The sequence below is a fragment of the Sorex fumeus genome, unplaced genomic scaffold (assembly GCF_029834395.1).
Source record: "Sorex fumeus unplaced genomic scaffold, SorFum_2.1 ptg000008l, whole genome shotgun sequence".
In the NCBI taxonomy this organism is placed as follows: Eukaryota; Metazoa; Chordata; class Mammalia; order Eulipotyphla; family Soricidae; genus Sorex; species Sorex fumeus.
Genome location: NW_026606065.1, coordinates 55,289,485 through 55,310,089, shown reverse-complemented (window position 1 = coordinate 55,310,089; position 20,605 = coordinate 55,289,485). Strand labels below are relative to the sequence as shown.

Below are 20,605 nucleotides of genomic sequence, written 5' to 3'. Positions count from 1 at the left end.
GGCTCTGTGCTCCAGAGTCACTCCTGGCACTGCTTGGGAGACTTGGTGCTGAGGACCAAACAGGGCTTGGCTGCGAACAAGGCAAGTGCCTTGACCCATGTACTCTCCTCTCTAGCAACTTCTCTCTTTCCATTTCAAAGACCATTGACTATTGATAACTGCAATTGTTTCCAAGTTTATTTTCAGTCTCTTAACTAGAGTCATAGTCACTTTATAAGACACATACAGCAGTTTCAATGCCTTTCTGTTTTCTTTTAAGACAGCACTGTAGCACTGTCCTCCCGTTGTTCATCGATTAGCTCGAACGGGCCCAGTAACGTCTCTGTTGTGAGACTTGTTGTTACTGTGTTTGGCATATTGAATACATCACGGGGAGCTTGCCAGGCTTTGCTGTGCAAGGGAGATACTCTTCGGTAGCTCTCCAAGAGGGGCGGAGGAATCGAACATGGGTCTGCTGTGTGCAAGGCAAACGCCCTACCGGCTGATCTATCACTCCAGCCCTTAAGACAGCATAAAGTAAAATTCTTCAGCATTACTTTGTATGTTTCATTTTTCTATCTTACTATGCCTCGCCTTCCCCTCATTATTATTTTGAAAGCACATAGACTTTCTTATTCCTGTAACTTTGTATATTTTCACTCTATGTGAGTCAGAAATAAAAGAGCCTTCCTCAATCTGTTAAGGACATCTACCGAAAAACCTATTGTAACATCATACCTGATGATAAACTATTAAGTGCTTTCCCTTTAAGGGAGAGAATAAGGCAAGGATTTCTGTTTTTATAATTCATGTTAAATATTTTGTTTGAACTAATAATAAAGTGAAATAAAATGGGTCAAGGGAAAAATAGACATTCGGCTAAGAAAGAGAGTACAGCTCCATTTTCAGCTTTATAAGCAGTCACTAACTAATGGATAAACTTAATAAGCAATATGTAAACATAAAAACATACTAGAAGCAAATGCCAAATACTTGGAGAAGGAAATTTAAAAAGCAAGTTTATATGCTATAGTATCAAATTTTAAAAAACAAATACGTGTGATCCCTATAAAAGAAGTAAAGAGAATTGAGTAAGGTTAAAAAAAAAAAAATACACCAAAGTACTTGGAAATAAATTCAGTAACAAAAATGAATACAAGACACTGTTAAAAGAAAGTAAGATCTACCCAAATATCTGGAGATATACCATTCATTCTGCCGGGCCAGAGGGATAATACAGGGCTGGATGTGATTATCTTGACCGCAGCTGACCCTAGCATCACATGTTGTAGCCCTCAATCCCCAGAAACTCTAGGAGGGCCCCCCCCCCCACCCAAGCACAGAGTGAGTAGGACTCCGGGCTCTACTGGAGATAACACCCCACCACCACCACCACCACCATTCCCCAAAGACCCACAAACTTCCTCTTGTTTCAATGCTAATCTTTTTTAAAAATACTTTTTATATCCCATATCTATAAAAATGCAAAGTGCGTACCAAAAGGGCTGTCCTCCCATTGTTCATTGATTTGCTCGAGCAGGCCCAGTAACCTCTCCATTGTGAGTCTTATTGTTACTATGTTTGGCATATCGAATACGTCACCAGTAGCTTGCCAGGCTTTGCCGTGCGGGCAAGGTACTCTCAGTAGCTTGCTGGGCTTTCCGAGAGGCGCAGAGAAATTGAACCCGGCTCAGCCGGGTCGGCTGGACGCAAGGCAAATGCCCTACTGCTGTGCTATCACTCCAGCCCATCAAAAGGGCTATTTTGATAATACCACAACACGGCCTACTATAATGGCAGAAATTAGCAAGACCAGGGCCAAAAGATAGATTGATTGGTTGAAGTACCTTCTGTGTACACAGGGGGCCCAGTTTCTATCCCTGGCACCCATAGATTCCCCAAGCACACCAAGAGTGACCCCTGCAAGCAACAAGCCAGGAACCCCAGAGCATAGGCAAATGTGACACAAAAGCAAGTGAAAAGAAGTGAGCAAGACTGGCTACGCCAGATGTTAATGTGAATGGGGAACAACTGGCAGCTTTCTATAAAACCAGATTATCTCTCCAGTGAACCAGCAATTTCATACCATTTTTCCCAAAAGAAAATAAGTGTATGCACACAGAAAGACGTCTATGCTAATATTCATAAGAACTTTATTCATAATAGTTAAAAACTGGCAATTGCCCAGGTGTCTACCACAGGAAAATGATTAATAATCATAAATGCATGCAGTAGAATACTACGACTCAGTAAAAAGAAACAAACTGTGATTGCTTGGATAAATAACTTGAATAAATATGAGAAAATTTGTGCTTGGTTTGTTGGGTTCTTGTGGGTTTTGATTTTGTTTTTTTTTTTCATACTTGGTCCATACCCAGTATTGCTGAGGGCTTAATTATAGCTCTGCATTCAGGAATTACTTCTGGCAGTACTCTGAGCACCGTATGGGATGTCATGGATCTCACCCTGGTGGTCATATGCAAGGCAAGCACCCTACCTGCTGTACTGTGCTGCACCAACCCCACTAAGTCTTATGTGATTCACTTTATATTAAAGTCCTAGAAGAGGCCAGAGTAATCTGTGGAAGAAAAAGCTCAGCAGTGGTTACCTCTAAGGATATAATTGTCACCGAGATATCAATGGAAAAAAGTGTTACAAGGGAACTTTCCAGAGCATTGAACTATTCTATATCTTGATAGGGATTGGGATACCCCATCATATAGTTCTTTTCTTTATTTTTAAATAAGTAATTATGTGTTTAATTTTGGTATGGGGGTCATCCCTGCTGATGCTCGGGCTCCCTCCTGACTCTCTACTCAGGGATCACTTCTGGCAAGGCTGAGGGACTATATGGAGTGTCAGGGACTGAACCTGTTCAGCCACATGCAAGGCAGCTGTCTGTCCACTGTGCTATTGTTCTGGCCCAAATTTTTTTTGTTTGTTTGTTTGTTTGTTTTTATTTTTATTTATTTATTTTTTTACAGTTGTAGATTTACAATTTTTTTTGTGCTTGGGTTTCAATTATACAATGATCAGATACCCATCCCTCCACCAGTGCCCGTTTTTCACCACCATGGATAATATCCCTCCCACCCCCATCCCCCCATCCCCCCCTGCCTCTGTGGCAGGACAATCCCCTGTGTTCTCTCTCTCCGTTTGGGTGTTGTGGTCTGCAAAAGAGGCATTGAGTGGCAAACATGTTCAGTCCATAGTCTACTTTCGACATGCATCTCCCCTCCTGGGAGGATCCTCCAAACATCCTTTATTTGGTGCTCCCTTCTCTATCTGAACTGCCCTTTCCTCTAGGATACCCGGCTGGCCTCTAAGTTATGGAGTAATCCTCCTGGTGCTGATCTCAGCTATTCTTAGGTATCAATCTCATACTTTGTTACTTTATATCCCCCAGATGAATGCAATCTTTCTATGTCTATCCCTCTCTTTCTGACTCATTTCGCTTAGCATGATACTTTCCATATTGTACCACTTGTATGTAAATTTCATGATTTCATCTTTTCTAACAGCTACATAGTACTCCATTGTGTAGATGTACCAAAGTTTCTTTAACCAGTCATCTGTTCTTGGGCATTCAGGTTTCTTCCAGTTTCTGGCTATTGTAAAGAGTGCTGCAATGAACAAACAAGTGCAGATGTCACTTCGACTATACATTTTTGCTTCTCTGGGATATATTCCTGGCCCAAATTTTTTAAATTTTATTAGATGGCACACTTCAGGGACCAAAGAGATATGCAGGGATTAAGGTGCTTGCATTGCATGCAATATGGTACCCTGAGTAACTCCCAAGCATCAACAGACATGGCCAAACTCTCCCCCAAAATGTATAAAGTACAACTCATGGATGATGAATTGATATGTAACATGAAAATAAGCACCATGTTTAATTTAGAATTCATATATTGGGCCTGTGCTCTATACTTCTGTCATCTATACATAATATACAGATGTAATATATATATTTTCCATATATGTTATATATATGAGAGTATCCCACCCTCACGGCAGAGCCTGACATCTACCCGTGGCGTACTCGATATGTCAAAAACAGTAACAATGAATGGTCCTCATTCCCCTGACACTGAAGGAGCCCCCAACATGTCATCAGGCTACACGTGCACGTGACAGGGATGAATGGAGACGTTACTGGGCTCGCTCGAGCAAATTGAAGAACAACGGGGTGATAGTGCTAGTGATAGTGATGTTATATATATTTCCATATATAAAATTGTGCCATCTGTTTCCATATATAATGCATTAATGTATATATGTTTTCTTAATAAACACTATAGAAAGAATATAGAAGTTAGTTATTTGCTGTGATACTTTACAAACTATCTTAAAAAACACCTTAGAATTGAGTTTTTTTATATATACTTATATACCGACACTGAAAGATTAAGAAACTAGATTCTTCTATATTTGTTAACAGTGGAAATAAAATGTTCCTGTTCTTGTTTTGTGAATACGTACTGATTAACTGACATTTCAAAGATAAGAGCATAGGGTTAGAGCAGGTAGTGCACTTGCCTTGTACCTGGCTGACCCAGGTTTGGTCCACAGCATCCCATATGGTTCCCCAAGCCTGCCAGTAGTGAGCACAGAGCCAGGAGTAAGCCCTAAACATGACTGGGTGTGGCCCCAAAATCAGAAAGAGAGGTAAAAAAGCATAGAGTATTTTTTAGTGCTATGACATTTATAATTTTCAAATGATTATCATCTCCTTCAGCAAATTTCAGCCGACATGAAGATAGATAATTACACTTACCTTCTTAAGGTTTAAAATCATGGCAAACCACAGCATTCTGTTTTTACTTGAATTGCCTTTTTAAAAATCAAACAGTACATTATTTGGATATGTGAGATTAGTTCTCAGAGACCTTCAAGTTGGCAGAAAGTACAAATAGTGCAAAGGAAATTCAGCACTAGAAAAGAATTTTCTGCAGCGAAGGCTAGGGATGCAGCTCAGTTGTCGAGCACTTACCTTACTGCTCTGAGGTTCTGGGTTCAGTCCCCAGCACTGAGGAAGGCAAAAGGCCAGCATTCTGGATGTCAGAGTCCGAAGATTCTTCGTGCTACTTGGGGCCGCTGCTGACATCTGTAACTCTGCTCTTGCCATGTTTATCATCTGCTTTCAATCCTTTCTTTTCTGTTGCTTTTTCTCCTCCCTCCATCTAGCTGTTAGCCAGCTGAAACTCTCACCCTCATCCTCTTTAGTCGTTCACATACAACACTGTGGACAGTCATACTCCTTTCCACGATTTCATTGCCCCCCCTAGACTAATAATGTCATAGATCAGTAAGAATTTCCTGCGGTGAAAGAATTGACTTTGGTTATGTTTCTCTTCCCTCCATGAAGCTTACAAATTTTCTTGACTCTTGTTTTGTTTACAAGGTTAACCTCTGATTCCCAAATTGCTTTTGCCAACCTTTGATTCTCCTTACTCATTCTCGCTTCCACACATGTTCAGTTGTCTAAAATAAGGGTTTTTTTATCCTCCATTGCTGTTATACCTATGTTTCCACTAGATTTTACTATAACTTTTGAGATATTCTCCATTGCTGTCAAATTAGATCATTTTTACCCATTATTGGGATGTTTTCTTCTGTGTATCACTGAGAACAAAAATCTATTCACTGGCCTGTATTAATCTCTTGGGTTTTTTGTTGACTGTAGGATAAAATCCAAATTCTTTACCCTGATAAGGAAAATTTTTGTCCCATTTGCATTTGGAATTAAGCCTACTTATCTGCTGTTATTCTTCAGACAAAATCTAACCACTTTCTTCACAGTTGCTATAATGTCACAGTTCTGTAACTTTGTCAATCTCTCCACACCTTCCTAATGCCTTAGCATGGGAAAAATAGTGGCATCCAGTTACAGTTATCCTGTGCTCTGTACTTCAAAAACACAATTGTGTTTCTTTTAGTACCATTTGCAAGGTTTTATAGCACATCGTTTCTATAAATGGATCACCATTAGAATCGTGACCACATTATTCATTCATTAAGTATTAAACTCTAACTTAAGATGTCCATCAGTATCTAAAGGATGACCTTTGGGTTTTGTTTTAGTTTTATCTTTGCCCCATGCCAGCGATGCTCAAGGTCCACTCCTGGCTCTATGCTCAGGAGACACGCCTGGTGGTGCTTCTCAGACCATATGTAGTACATGAGACAGCTGTTGAGTTCTTAAGGTGTTAAATAAGCCCCTCTCCTTTTTGAGTTATAACTCTGGGGGGGCCATGAGCAGAGGGATTGTTGACCCAAACCTAACAGTGCTTAGGAACTACTACTGCTGGTGGTTAGAGCATCACTTGATGCTGGTCCAACCATGCACACAGCCCTGTGAGCTATCTCTTTAGTCATGAGTTGAGAATTTTTTGGAGATACAAAGCCAGATAGTTGTCTAAATATTGGCTTTGGTTGTGATCCAGCTGAATATCTCCTCTGAGTATATCCAGAGGTATATCCTTCCACATATCTCTCACATTAGCTCCAGCTATAAAACAGACCCAGGTTTCCTTCAAAAATGGGGATAATGCTTAGGGGCCGGAGAGATAGTATAGTGGGCAGGGCTCTTGCCTTGCTTACAGTCAACCCCAGTTCAATCCCAAGTATCTTATGTGGTCCCCCAAGCACTGCCAAGAGAAATTCCTGCGTACCAGAAGTAACCCAAGTATCACTGGGTACAGCCCAAAAGCATAGGGAAGGGATGGGGGAAGGGAAGGAGGGAGGGAAAGGGGGAAGTGTAGGGGCAACAGAGGAGGGCATGGGACGGAAACTGTGTGGGGGAGTGGTGAGACGGGATGGGTTTTGGGGCAGCGTTACATATTTTTGCTAAAGTTTTACTCTACTACAGAAGGATCCATCAAGAAATGTGCATGTTACAGTGATAAGCCTACAGATAGTTAGACTTCACTTACTAATGTAAAACATGTGACTGCTTTAGATCTGAAGCACCTCTGAAAGTAGGTTTTTCTTTTTAATGTTAATAGTAAGTAAGTAAGTAAAGGCCCTCCCGTTGATCATCGATTTGCTCGAGCGGGCCCAGTAACGTCTCCATTGGAGACTTTGTTGTTACTGTGTCTGGCATATCGAATATGTCACGGGGAGCTTGCCAGGCTCTGCCGTGCGGGCGAGATACTCTCAGTAGCTTGCCGGGCTCTCTGAGAGGGGCGGAGGAATCGAACTCGGGTCGGCCATGTTGGCTGCGTGCAAGGGAAACACCCTACCGCTGTGCTATCGCACCTGTTATAAAACTCTGTAAGTTCAGTCTTAGAACATATGCCTTACATTGGATTCAATTCCTGGTATCCAAAAATAAACAACTAAGTAGAAAAAAACAGAGAACTTTGACTATCTTAACAGACAATATTATCTAAAAAATAAAAGTTAGAATTGTTATATGTCAAAAATTAGAGCGATAAACATCAGGTAAGGCGACCTGGGTTCTATCCCTTGTATCCCATAAGGTCCCCTGAGCATCACCGGGATGGCTCCTGAGTGCAGAGCCAGGAGTACCCCTGGGCATTGCCAGGTGTGCCCCCGCCATGCCACCAAGAAGTTATGTGTCATTGGCTACTTTGGGTTATTAATCCTTTAGTTTTTATGACCTTTGTTTATTTTTTAAAATCTTAATCATTTCTTTATTTTAATATTTGCATAAAATATGTATGTATAAGGTGACTTTTTTTAACAAGTCTGCAAACCTGTTAAAATTCTTAATAAATGCACTGATGAAAATGGTTTCACTAAATGAGAAGGGGGGAAAAAGTAATGCAATGAAAACCAAACTAATACAACCATTTAGTCGCATAATAGCCAGAGGAAAATTTCAATGCTTTTGTTCTTGACCTTTTTAAGGAATACCCTTCTGTCCCTACTCTCTTTAGAACTATAACAATCTTTGTTTATTTTTAAGGTATTATTTCACTAATAAAATCCTTTATTTATTTATGATTTCGCTTTTTAATTAAAATGTTTTATTTAAATACCATGGTTAGTTTTTTGAGAAATGTCCATATTGTTTTCCAAAAAGGCTGAACCAGTTAGCATTCCCACTGACAATGACGGTGAGTTCCTTTCTCCCCACATCCATGCCAACACGGGTTGCTTTTGTTCTTTTGGATGTGTGCCAGTCTCTGTGGTGTGAGATGATATCTCATTGTTGTTTTGATCTGCATCTCCCTGATGATTAGTGATGAAGAGCATTTTTTTCATATACCTTTTGACCATTCGGATTTCTTCTTTAAGAAAGCTTCTGTTCATTTCATCACCCCATTTTCTGATGCGATTGAATGTTTTCTTGTTGTCGAATTCAACCAGTGCCTTGTATACTTTTGATATTAACCTCTTATCAGAAGGGTATTGAGTGAATATCCTTTCCCATTTTGTAGCTGTCTTTGTATCCTGATCACTGTTTCTTTTGAGGTGCAGAAGCTTCTTAGTTTAAGATAGTTCCATTTGTTTATCTTTGCTTCCACTTACTTGGTCAGTGGTATTTCATCTTTGAAGATACCTTTAGTTTCAATATCATGGAGGGTTTTGTCGACCTTTTCTTCAATGTACCTTATGGGTTCTGGTCTGATGTTGAGGTCTTTAATCCATTTTGATCTGACTTTTGTGCATGGTATTAGGTAGAGGTCTGAGCCCTAGAAAAACTAGTAATTGAGCTCCCATTTGACCCAGCAATACCACTTCTGGGGTCCCAAAAGCACACAGCAGAAACACCATCTGTACTCCTATGTTAATTGCAGCACTGTTTACCATAGCCAGAATCTGGAAACAACCTGAGTGCCTGATAACAGATGAATGGATAAAGAAACTATGGCACACCTACAAAATGGAATACTATGCAGCTGTTAGGAAAAATGAAGCCATGAAATTTGCCTATAAATGGATGGACATGGAGAGTATTATGCCGAGTGAAATGAGTCAGAAGGAGAGAGACAAATATAGAACGACTGCAGTCATTTGTGGTACATAGTACATCTCCACACACACATATATATGTATAATAGAAGACTAATATCCATGGCCAGGGTAAACAGGGCTTAGGAGGACTGTTCAGTAGTTGGAACTAATCACAAGTGTGTGGGGAACTGAGGGTAAGTAAAACAGAGAAGAGACCAGTATGAGAATAACAGCTGGGAAGGATCACGCTGGACAAGATCTGAGGGTTAAAAGTAGGTAAAGGGATATTTTTGATAACCATTCAATATCAATATTGCAAACCACAATGCCCAAAAGAAGAGGTGGGAGGGAGGGAGGAGAGAGAGAGAGAGAGAGAGAGAGAGAGAGAGAGAGAGAGAGGAGGGAGTGCCTGAGTGAGGGGTTTGGGGGTGGTGGGTAACGGGAGGAATCTGAGACGCTGGTCCTGGGAAATGTACCCTGGTGGAGGGATAGGTGTTGGAATATTGTATGACTGAAATTCAATCATTAACAGCTTTGTAAGGGTCTATCTCACAGTGATTCAATACAAAATTTAGAAAAATATATTTTTTTAAATACCATGGCTTGCAAAGTTGTTATAATACTGTTGATAGAGGCTTTCCATGTGTGAACACCAGTCCTGTGACCAAAGTGACCTTTCCTCCACCACTGTGTGACCTTTGTTTGAATTTGTTTTACTAGCAGCTTCAATCAATTAGCTTGTTAAAAACTTTTTTACCCACAAATTGTTAATCTTTTAGCTAAATAATTTTTGGAGAATGCTATTCAAAAGCAGAATTTAAAAAGTAAATCATCTTGGGGCTTTCTAACTGTGTATTCTACTTGTAAGCCACATTCTCAGCCCCAGAGTTCATTCCTGAGATTGGACATTTTTTTCACAGAGTAGCCCACTTAACTGCATAATTTCATTATTACAAGACAAAGTTGTTCTCCTGATAAAAAAATAATGAGTATCTTTCATAATTAAAAAGTTATTTCTTATATCAAGAATAGAAGCAGTGAAATTGATGCTATCATTACTTTTTCATAATTGTATAATTTCCATTTCATAAAATAATCTTTTTAATCATTCAGAATAGCAGCTCCTATATTATATTCTTTACAAGAAAATTTAACATATTATATGATGCAGTCCCTTACACCTTTAAAACAGTTAATGGAAACAATCTAAGCATGCATCACTATCACTGTCACTGTCCTCACATTGTTCATCCATTTGCTCGAGCGGGCCCAGTAACGTCTCCATTGTGACACTTGTTACTGTGTTTGGCATATTGAATACTCCCGGTAGCTTGCCAGGCTCTCCAAGAGGGGCGGAGGAATCGAACCTGGCTCGGCCGGGCTGGCTGCACGCAAGGCAAACGCCCTACCGCTGTGCTATTGCTCCAGCCAAGCATGCATATACTTTTTAAAAAAACTCGCATCTGGTTACACATGGCTGTTTGAGATTATACATTAGATCTTCTTAATATTCTTATGGCCACCAATTCATTATTATGACCATTTTTTTTTCAATTTATACCATGCTCTTTAAAAAAAGTGTTATTTGACATCATTATACTTAATATTTTCCAGTTGAAAATGAAGATGAAGCAGAAAGGATTCTCTTTTCCTATGGCTACGGTGCTAATGTTCCCACAACAGCCAAAAGACGACTAAAACAAAGGTAAAATCAGTATATATTTATTTTACTTATGTACTCAAGCTAAATGTAATAACACTTTGATAACGTGCTGAGTTAAGTGACAGAGTTATGTTTAGCATGTATAGAGTAAATTGCCCGCAGTTATTATTGTTTCATGTATTTTTCATTGAATCTAATGGTCAGTAGAGTAGAGGTATTTATTAGAATTTTTCTAGATGAAATTCAGTGATAATGACACCATATTAACTTTAGGTAAATTACAGATGATTTAGTGCCAAAAGTTTTCTGGTTAAAATTAATTCATTGTACTCTATTATCCTTTTTCTTAATTGACCTGTCTACATGAGAGAGAGAGAGAGAGAGAGAGAGAGAGAGAGAGAGAGAGAGAGAGATAAATGAGTATTTATTTTGGGTGAATGTAAAAGGACTGTGCGAAGACCAGGAAAATTATAGGAAGATTTTTGCAGGGGGTTGGGTTAGGGGATTTGGGCCACACCTGGCGGTGTTCAGGGTTTATTCCTGATGCTGCCCTCAGGAAGTTCTTCTGCCTGACCATAGAGGATGCTGGGGATCGGACCCGGGGCAGCTGTGTGCAAGACAAGCACCTTACCTTACCCACTGTGCTATCTGTCTTGCCCCAAGATATGCCATTTGTCTTATGAGATACTGCTTAAAGCATTGTGGGAAAATTATGCCTATATTATTTGGCTTTTGAGTTCCTCTAGCCAGTATGTTTTTTTTCCTATCCTTTGTTTATTTTTTTTTTTAATTTTTATTAGTGAGACAGCATGAGGTACAGTTGCAGACTTACACATTTTTGTGCCTGGGTTTCAATTATATAATGATCAAATACCCATCCCTCCACCGGTGCCCATTTCCCACCACCACGGATCCCAGTATCCCTCCCACCCCCCTATTATCTTTTACCCAACTCATTTCTTCTCTCCTCTAAATCCACCCAGTTTTGTAAGATGTCCTCACTGCTCCATTCCCAACTATATCAAATCTGAAATCTTTGTGTTGACTTGGAAACCCCTCTATGTGGGCCCCTGCTCCAGACTTCATTTGCCTCTTTCCAAAATGAAAGAAGTCATTTTCTCAGCCTGTGTGCAGTTATTTTCTCCATTCCTCTAATAGACAGACCAGCAGAATATTTTTTATTTCTACTTAGATGTGAGGGGAGAGAAAGACGTGAAGTACATGTTCAAGAGAGGACATGAGCTTCTCCGGAGTGGAAAGGCAAAGAGACACAGAGACAAGCAAATGAGACACATGTTCAAGGGCAAACACAGGCTTGAAGAGCCTAAATCGTGGAGCTCCATCACTGGGGCAGGATTGCTGCTTTTCTCCCTGTCCATGGGCTAACTGAAAATCGATTGTTAATCCCCTGCTCCTTCCTGAATGCCCACCCCCTCCTCTCAACTAAAGTTCCTTAGTAAATCTCCTCCCACCATGTAATATAACTAGTAGAACTGTTTCTTCATATAGATGCTTAAAGATTCAAAGCAGGGTTTTTATCTTTTCCTTTTATGTGAATTGCTTTAACAAAAGAGGTAGCACTGCACTGTAGCACTGTCCTCTCTTTGTTCATCTGTTTGCTCAAGCGGGCACCAGTAACGTCTCCATTGTGAGACTTGTTGTTACTATTTTTGGCATATCCAATATGTCACAGGTAGCTTGCCAGGCTTTGCCATGCGGACAGGATACTCTTGGTAGCTTGCCAGGCTCTCCGAGAGGGGCGGAGGTGTTACTAAGAAAAGCTAACTTAACTTGAATACTGCTATAAAAACTTTAAAGTTGTTCTGTATCTGTCCCTCTCCTTCTGACTTATTTCACTCATTTCACTTATTTCACTTAACGCACTTATTTCTCCATGACCACCCATTTGTAGGCATAGTTCATGACTTGATTTTTCCTAATAGCTGCATAGTATTCCATTGTGTAAATGTGCCATAGGCAGGTGATGGGAGAGAACCTGGGGAAATGTACACTGGTGGAGCATTGGTTGTCGGAACACTGTATGACTGAAATCTAATCATGAACCACTTTTTATGTCACGGTGATTTAATTTAAAAAAATTTTTTATAACTTTAAAGTAATAGACTTTATGACTGTCAAAAGTAATTTTAATATATAGACCAGTGTTTGTCGATCTTTTTCCAGCCATGGCCCCTTTGAACATTGTTTCCTTCCTGTTGCCTACTTGTCCGACTAGTTAGTCTGCTAATTTCATGCTGTGGCCCCCTGGGAATACCGTGGCCCCCAGCATATAAACTCGAATGTAGTCCATTTTATGAGAAGTAATAAAAAATAAAATGATCCGAATGTGCGGCTCCTGTGCCAGAGGAACAGTACGGGTGTAAGGCCCTTGCCTTGCATATGACTGACCCAGGTCAATCTCCAGCACTGCAGATGGTTCGAACTACCATACCTAGAAAACAAAACCAACCAGCCCCCAGAAAGGAAGAAAATAATGTGTGTCTTTCGCTGCTTGTTTGTTTTGTGGGTCACCGGTGCTCAATCTTACTCCTGACTCTTCTCAGTGATCACTCTTGGGGGTTCTCAGGAGACCATAAGGATTGCAGAGGTCTGAACCTATGTTGACTTGTGTAAGCGAGCACCCTAACCACTAGAGTATCGCTCTGGCCCTGCAATTTGTGTCTTTCTGTTGTTCAATTTATGTCTTCAAATTTAGATGAAGAATGAATAACAAGGGCCAGAGAGAAAGTAGCAGACATTCCTTCCTTTCATCGGACCCTGGGTAGGGTCCTGCTAGGCACTGCCAAGCACCACTCTTGAGCACAGAGCCAGGAATAGCCCCTGTGTATGACTAGGTGTGGCCTAAATATCCACCCCCTCCCACCCACACACATACACGCAAGGATGACAAGCATGGATGTTTAATTCTGTCTGATGAACGTGCAAGTATTCTTGTATCTTATTTGGAAAATCGGTTGTAGTTCCCCTCTTATTTCCCAGATCCTTCCAAAGATCATTAGGGGTTACCTAGGATGGTTAGAAAATTTCAGCGTATCTCTGTTTTTAGGAAATAAGTTACCTAGGAGGAATAGAAACATGATTTTGTAGGTATGGATTTTTTAACCAGTGACAAACACTCTAAAACAGTGAACATTGAAATTTGAAGGGAAAAATATTCTCCTCTGCATTTTAGCATCTGAATCCTTCAAAAGAATCTTTGTTCCGGGCGGGGGGGGAGGGGCGAAAATAATTTTACCATTGTAAATTTGCTCTTTAGCTGCAATGCTAAGAGCCACTAAAATTGAAGGCAATCATCGCTATTGCCTTAGGATTTTTTTAAAGAATTTCCAAAAACAGATGTTAACTTCTTTATGTTTAGAGTGAAGATTTAAGGACCACAACTGATTCAGAGTCTGAATAATCTTAACTGTCCAAATATTTCTAAAGATTTTATCACTAAGCTATCTATGTGCCTTGAACAGGTGCCTAATGGGCATGCTATTAATACCTCCTACCAGCTGGTGCCAGGCATTCTTCTGATGGTGAACCAGAGGGTTATTTTGAGGAAGTGCTTCTCAGGTCATCTAAACTGAGTAATGAGAAAATAAGTCTAGATATCCAAAAGGACATTTATAAATTCCTTTGCTCATTCAACAATTTTTATTGAGTGCCTACTATATGCACCAAATTGGCCAGTGACACAAAAGATCCCTGTGGGAAGGCGATGCAGTTCTGAAGTCTGCAGAGTCCCTGTTAGAGTTTTTAATAGGGGTCAGAGGTTGGGGAGGTGGGGGGAATACCCCTAGCTTGAAGAAAAATCAGCTGTGCAACTTTAATAAATATTAATTTGACAAATTAACATTTGGGCATTCCCACTGCATCTAACACTGTGGTAAACTTCACGTCCATCCTTTCATTTTAACTTAATAATTCATTTGGGGTAGAAATAGGCAGTCAACGAACATTTACAGTGACTGCCCAGTTTACTGTCAGCAATATGGCCCTCAAACAGAAGAATCTACTTTGGGTTGTTGTTGTTGTTGTTGTTGTTGTTGTTTTATATTGTCATTGTTGTTTTGTCTTTGAGCTACATCCGGTCATGCTCAAGATTTATTACTGGTTCTTCGCCCAGGAATCACTCCTAGCGTCCTCATGGGACCATATGGGATACCAGGGATCCAACTCAGGTTGGCCGCATACAATGCTAGTGTCGCTCCAACCCTAGAAAGGCCTGTTTTGGATCACAAAACCGAGGTCACCAAGCAGGGGGAAGAGAGTGGGCACAGAAAGAGACAGACTAGAAGCAACATTAAGGACATTGGTAGAGAGTCTTGGGCACTTTGGTGGTGGTAGAGTTGTAATAACTGAACATCCAGACCATAAATATTAGCACTGTTGTAAACATATGACTGAATCTACAATAATTAATTTTAAAAATAAAAAGAAGGATTAAAATTCAAATTTTGGATTATCAATTACAATTATCCTTTGGAAGAATATCCAATTATAGAAGTACTGAGGATAGAATTATTAAAAATTAGACTTCTAAACTAAATACAGTAATATCATAATTGTGCCAGAACAAATATAGCTATATTAATTCTTGGTTATCTTTGGGTGGCAAGATTATCAGTGATTTTCCTAATTTTCTGTAATAATCATATATACATACTTTTTTGTTTGGGGGCCATACCTGTGGGGCTGGTATGCAAGACCAGTGCTTTAACCTCAAACTGTCTCTCAGGCTCTATATTTTTATAACCCAGGTATGTAGTCTGTTCCCCTTAAATATCTAAATCTGGCTATTTGGGCATATGGGGCTTCAGATCAAATTGAGAGGAATTGGGAAATGGCTTAGATGGCTGGACTGACTTCTCTGCAGACAGGAGTCCAGGGCTGAGTCCCGGGACTGCCTGGTCTTAAAGACACCTCCAGGAGTAGCCCCTGAGCACCGTGCCACATGTGGTCCCGGAACAAACAAGTCAGACTTAGTAAGAAAGAAACATACTTGGTAATAGTTAAAAAATAAGTTTCCTTGAAACTGCCTTACGTGTGGACATAGGCTACTATGAAATGAAAAACTCTGTCATGCAGGTAGTCCTCTTGATGTTCCAACTGAGTTGTTCTAGAACCACCTTAAGTTTCCATTGCTTTAATTTCACATGTGAAGAATACAGATGGTCTCAAGAGGCTATACTGCTTTTTCCTAAATACATCAATTTTAGCAGAGGACCACGTGATTGATTTTTCTCTGCAGATGCCTCTTCAATACTCAACTTGGGGGTTGGTGGCACAGCCCACGTGGTAGAGCACATGCTTGCCCATGGGCCCCGAGTTGCATCTCCAGCACCACATGTCCTGAGGGACAGCCCTGGTGGCACAGTGATTTCCAGTAACAGGGTCAGTAATAGAGTTTCAGGCACATACTGTACCAACACTGCATCTACCCCCAGAGTATCAGCGTTCCTCCACCAGTGTCTGAAGGTCCCTTTCTGACCACCATCCCAACCCCTTACTGGACTCAGTTCTGTAGACCAACTTGTTGTCATTGGCCTGTTGTTGCTGTCTGACTGTGTTTCTTTCTATTCCACGTAAAAGAGAGATCATTTTGCATTTGTCCTCCCTCTGACTGACTTCACTCAGCAGGACACCAAAGTTCTGTCCATGTTGCAGCAAGTTGCATGGTTACATCTTTTTTCTTCCCTCCTGGCTGAATAGTATTCCATTGTGGACATATGCCACAGTTTCTTTGTCCTTCATCTGTTCGTGGCCGCTTTGGGGTTGGCTATTGTGAATAACGCTGCAGTGAACACAAGAGGACAAATGTCTCTCCAAAATAGTGTTTTGGGACTCTCTAGGCTAAAGACCAGTAAGATGACCCAGTAAAGTGGAATGGCCAGGTCTTACTGAAAGCTTAATCCTTAATTTTTTGAGAAGTCTCCATATGGTTTCCATAGAGGCTGAATTAAGTGACATTCCTGCCACAACAATGGATCAGGATTCCACTTCGAGCATATCCCCACCAGCACTGGTTCTTTCTACTCCTTTTGATGTGTTCCAGTCTCACTGTTTGCTCCATTTATTTTTTTTTAATTTTTAGTAGTGAAACACCATGAGGTACAGTTGTAGATTTACAAATTTTTGTGCTTGGGTTTCAGTTGTACAATGATCAAACACCCATCCCTCTACCAGTGCCCATTTTCCACCACCACGGGTCCCAGTATCCCTCCCACCCCCCATCCCTGCACCATTTATTTTTATTTCATTGGGACGGGGGGCTCTGTTGGACCATACCAGCAGTGCTTTGGGCTATGTCCAACTCATCACTAGGGGATTGTGCTGACAGTGCTTAGGGTCTGTGTTGTGCCAGGGAGTGAAGCTAGTCCTCCTGCATGCAAAGCATGAACTCATCCTGGTGAGCTTTCTGTCTCTCCAGCACTACACCTTGATTGTTGATTTTAGAGAAATAAAAACCATGTTCCTAAACCTATAGGCACAAGTTTTTTGCTTTCATTGAAAAAAAAATTTTTTTAAGTTTTTTTTAATGAGGAGCCCAAGAATATGGTTCAGCAATTGAGTACATACCCCAACATCTGATACCCTGGGTTCAATTCCAGATACCACAGAAATGGAGGTGGCGAGGGGGGGGATAGAAATCTCTTGAATTGGTAAGACACCCTCTGGACATGAAACTAGCTTTGAGATCTGCTTTCTCTGATATCAATCAGTTTCTTAAGGCATATGCCATATTTCCAGTTTTTCATAAACATGTAACAAAATTAATTTTTCTAGTTTGAAAAACATAACTCTGAAAACACCCCTGAAGCACATGATAATTATTAAGCAAGGTTAATAACTCAGAAGTTTCAATCAAGATAGGAACAATAACTGAATGTTGTGCTCATGTGTAAAGTTAAAAGGGCTTATACAATTAAAGTAGATTAAAATAAAATGGGCTCTTCTTGACTTGACTAAACTTGAAAATCTGAAGTAATGTTTTTGTTTCGGTCATGACTGTTTTGAAAATAGCAAACAAGATTTTCAGGTTACGTGTTTTGGTTCTGCTCTTGAACCTGCAACGCTAATGGGTAACGCCCAGCACTAGCGTGGTCTTCGTGTGCGTGGCTGTTTGTTTTGGCAGATCTCAATGGAGAGACTTTTCTGAAGGTTTTCAAACCTTTCCAATGGCAAGATTTACTGTTTGCCATAGACCTTTTGTTTAAGTTTCTGTCTCATTTCATGAGGAGCCTGAACCCGAAGCTTTCACAGTAGACTGCGCTTCGTAATAAAGGAAGTGATAAACAGAGAAAATGTGCAATGTGTGTTTCTCCCACAAGCTTGTGCGTATGAAAATTTGTTTTCCTCTCCTTTATTCGTGTTTCTGTGAGTCGACGTCTCTGTTCTTTGGAAGAAAATTGTGCTGATTTTATTTGGGTTGGTTTTAGGGCTTGTCCTTTCAAAGGTTACTGCTTGTTTTATCCATGATCAAGTGGCAAGTTTAAACTTATAGAAGAAACTAAGGAAGTCTCGTATGACTGTGATAAGTATGAAACCACTCTCGGTCCTAAATAACCTTCTCTGAGTAGACAGACTGTTCAAGGACTGTGTGTGTGTGTGTGTGTGTGTGTGTGTGTGTGTGTGTTGGGGGGGCCAAGGGGGGTCGGGGTCCTCAAGTTGGAGCTGTTTGACCACTTGTTCCCCCCTTTTTTCTTGAACCATTTTTTAAATTTCATACTAGAGATCTAAAGATGAAACTCTAGCTTACTGGTATAGAAAGGTCGAAAATGTGAATTATTACTCCGGATCGAGTAATTAGCAAGTAACTAAATAAATTGACTTATTTATTTCAATAACTTATTTATCGGATACAACTTTGAGAGAACTGTACCAATAGCAAAGGACTTGCAATAGAATTCCATGCACACGTTGAGGAAATTGTCTGTCAGTGCCATTGACAGATCCAAGAGAAGAATTTTTTTTCTCCAGGGATGTGGCTCAGTACCTTGCACATGTGAGACTCCAGGTTTACTTTCTGGCACTACCACAAAGTAAAAGAGAGATAGGCCAGAGAAATGGTACAGGATTACGTTAAGGTGCTTGCCTTGCAATACAGCCGACACTAGTTCGATCCCTGGTGCCATGTCGGGTCCCCTGAGTGCAGAGCCAAGAATAGCCCCCTGGTGCCCAAAATCCAAGGGGGAAAAAAATTCTTAGATCTGCAAGGCTGAGATACGGCTCAGCATTAGAGCACATGCCTTGCATGCATGAAACCTGGATTTGAACCCCAGCACTGCACAAAAATAAAAGTTCTAAGACTGTCATTTTATTTGAAGTCAAGAAGTGATGAGAGAGTTCAGAGGTAATCCCTTGGTAGAATAATTTTGCCAGGTAGCAATTGACAGTTTTAATTAAAAGTTTAGACCTAAAGCTAAACTCTTATATTAGTTTTTAATTGATGTCTGACTTAATCTTGCTACAGGTAAAATCAGAAAGCAATTAATATATTTACAAAGAAGTATTGTGTACTGTACCTACTTTGGTGTCCCAACAGACAGCTAATAAAAGCAATTCTTTCCTGAGGAATTCAGTTTATTCTATGCAGGAAAAAAAAATAAAATAGGCTCTAGCAGGAGTCATTTTCCCTAACTGTATCCATAGTTACTGTGTATAAAGAACTTGGAAAGGACTTGTTTTCATTGTATATTCATTGTTGTTAAGGAGATATAAACTCTGCTGTAGTTGAGCAATTCTTCATTTGTCTTGCTTTGAATTTCAGTTAAACTAAACTCCCACCCACTTTAATAGAATCCACCAGGCTTCTAAGCAGAATTCACCTGTAACATCGAACACTTCACCACAGCACTGTCATACTTATAAGACTCACGAGTTCGATTTTTCAGAAGAGGTAAATAGATATTTCTATACTATTTGCCTTCCTCCCACATTAATATTATACAGTTTTACTTCTGTGCTTAGATGTTGATCATTAATTGTAGTTAATTTTGAAGTTATACCATCTTGGAATACATTACATGATTGTAATGTTTTCTATTGAAGAAATTCACATATTAAAATCAGTAAGGAAGAGTGTAACAACTCATTCTGTTAGTACACAACAAAGACAATAAAATCCCTTTCCTCGTGCGGTTTACCTCAGGGCCAGGGCTGTAACTCAGCCGGAATGTATAGGCCTTGCTTTTGTGTGACCCTCGGTGTCTGCTCCACAGAAAGATACAACAGACATGTAAGTTACTTCAATGATGGAGTAATGGGTGAGACACATGAATGAGTAGAGGGAACCATATAAAACCTTTCATGGTTGTCCTGTTTTGCTAGACCATGTCATTCCGAGGAATGAACATTTGTAAAATCCAGCATGGTCTGAAATAGAGGAAGTGGAACATGAGGGAAGACTTTAAAATTAGACATCAAGCGGTGGCACAACCTGCCTTTTTCATACTGGAGAGCAGCAGAGGTACAGTGCAAAGAATATACAGGCTGTGTAATATACAGGCTGTGTTTATGGGGCAGTAAGTGCAACAGACGTAATAAAGAAAAGACAAGGAAAAACTGAGTGAAATAGAAAATAAGGCTGGTTCAGATAAGGTAATAGTAGGTTTTGCTGGATGTCTTTAAATAAAAACATAAATAATCTAGGTGTAGAGTAGAGGTTGGGATACAGATTTTCTTACATAGGTAAGAAATAGAGGGACCAGATACAGTATAGCTGTTAGGTACACGTCTTGCAACCCTTATTCCATCCCTGGAACCATGTGGTCCTCTGAGCACCATCAGGTGAAGTTCTGGTAAGAGCTGGCATGGCCCCTGCAATCCTCAGCACCACAAGGCCCTACCAGCACCATATCCTCAGCACCACCATAATAATTGCCAACCCGGTTGACCAAGAATCACCAAGAGTGGGTCCTGGGATCTGGGAATACTACTTGGGAAGTCATCACTACCACCTCCCAAATATGATCGGTAGATCCATTATCAACCACTTGTGTCACAATTCCTCCACATAATCATTGTGCA

At 40.3% G+C, this 20,605-nt stretch overlaps 1 protein-coding gene across 1 annotated transcript in view; it reads left to right on the top strand.

The window, feature by feature from the left end:
* Positions 1-20,605, top strand: part of PIBF1 (progesterone immunomodulatory binding factor 1) — a 195,526-nt gene that overhangs the window by 96,830 nt on the left and 78,091 nt on the right. Inside the window, exon 13 of the mRNA XM_056109817.1 lies at positions 10,522-10,612. Within this exon, the coding sequence (XP_055965792.1) occupies positions 10,522-10,612 (91 nt within the window). The remainder of the gene's footprint in view (positions 1-10,521; positions 10,613-20,605) is intronic.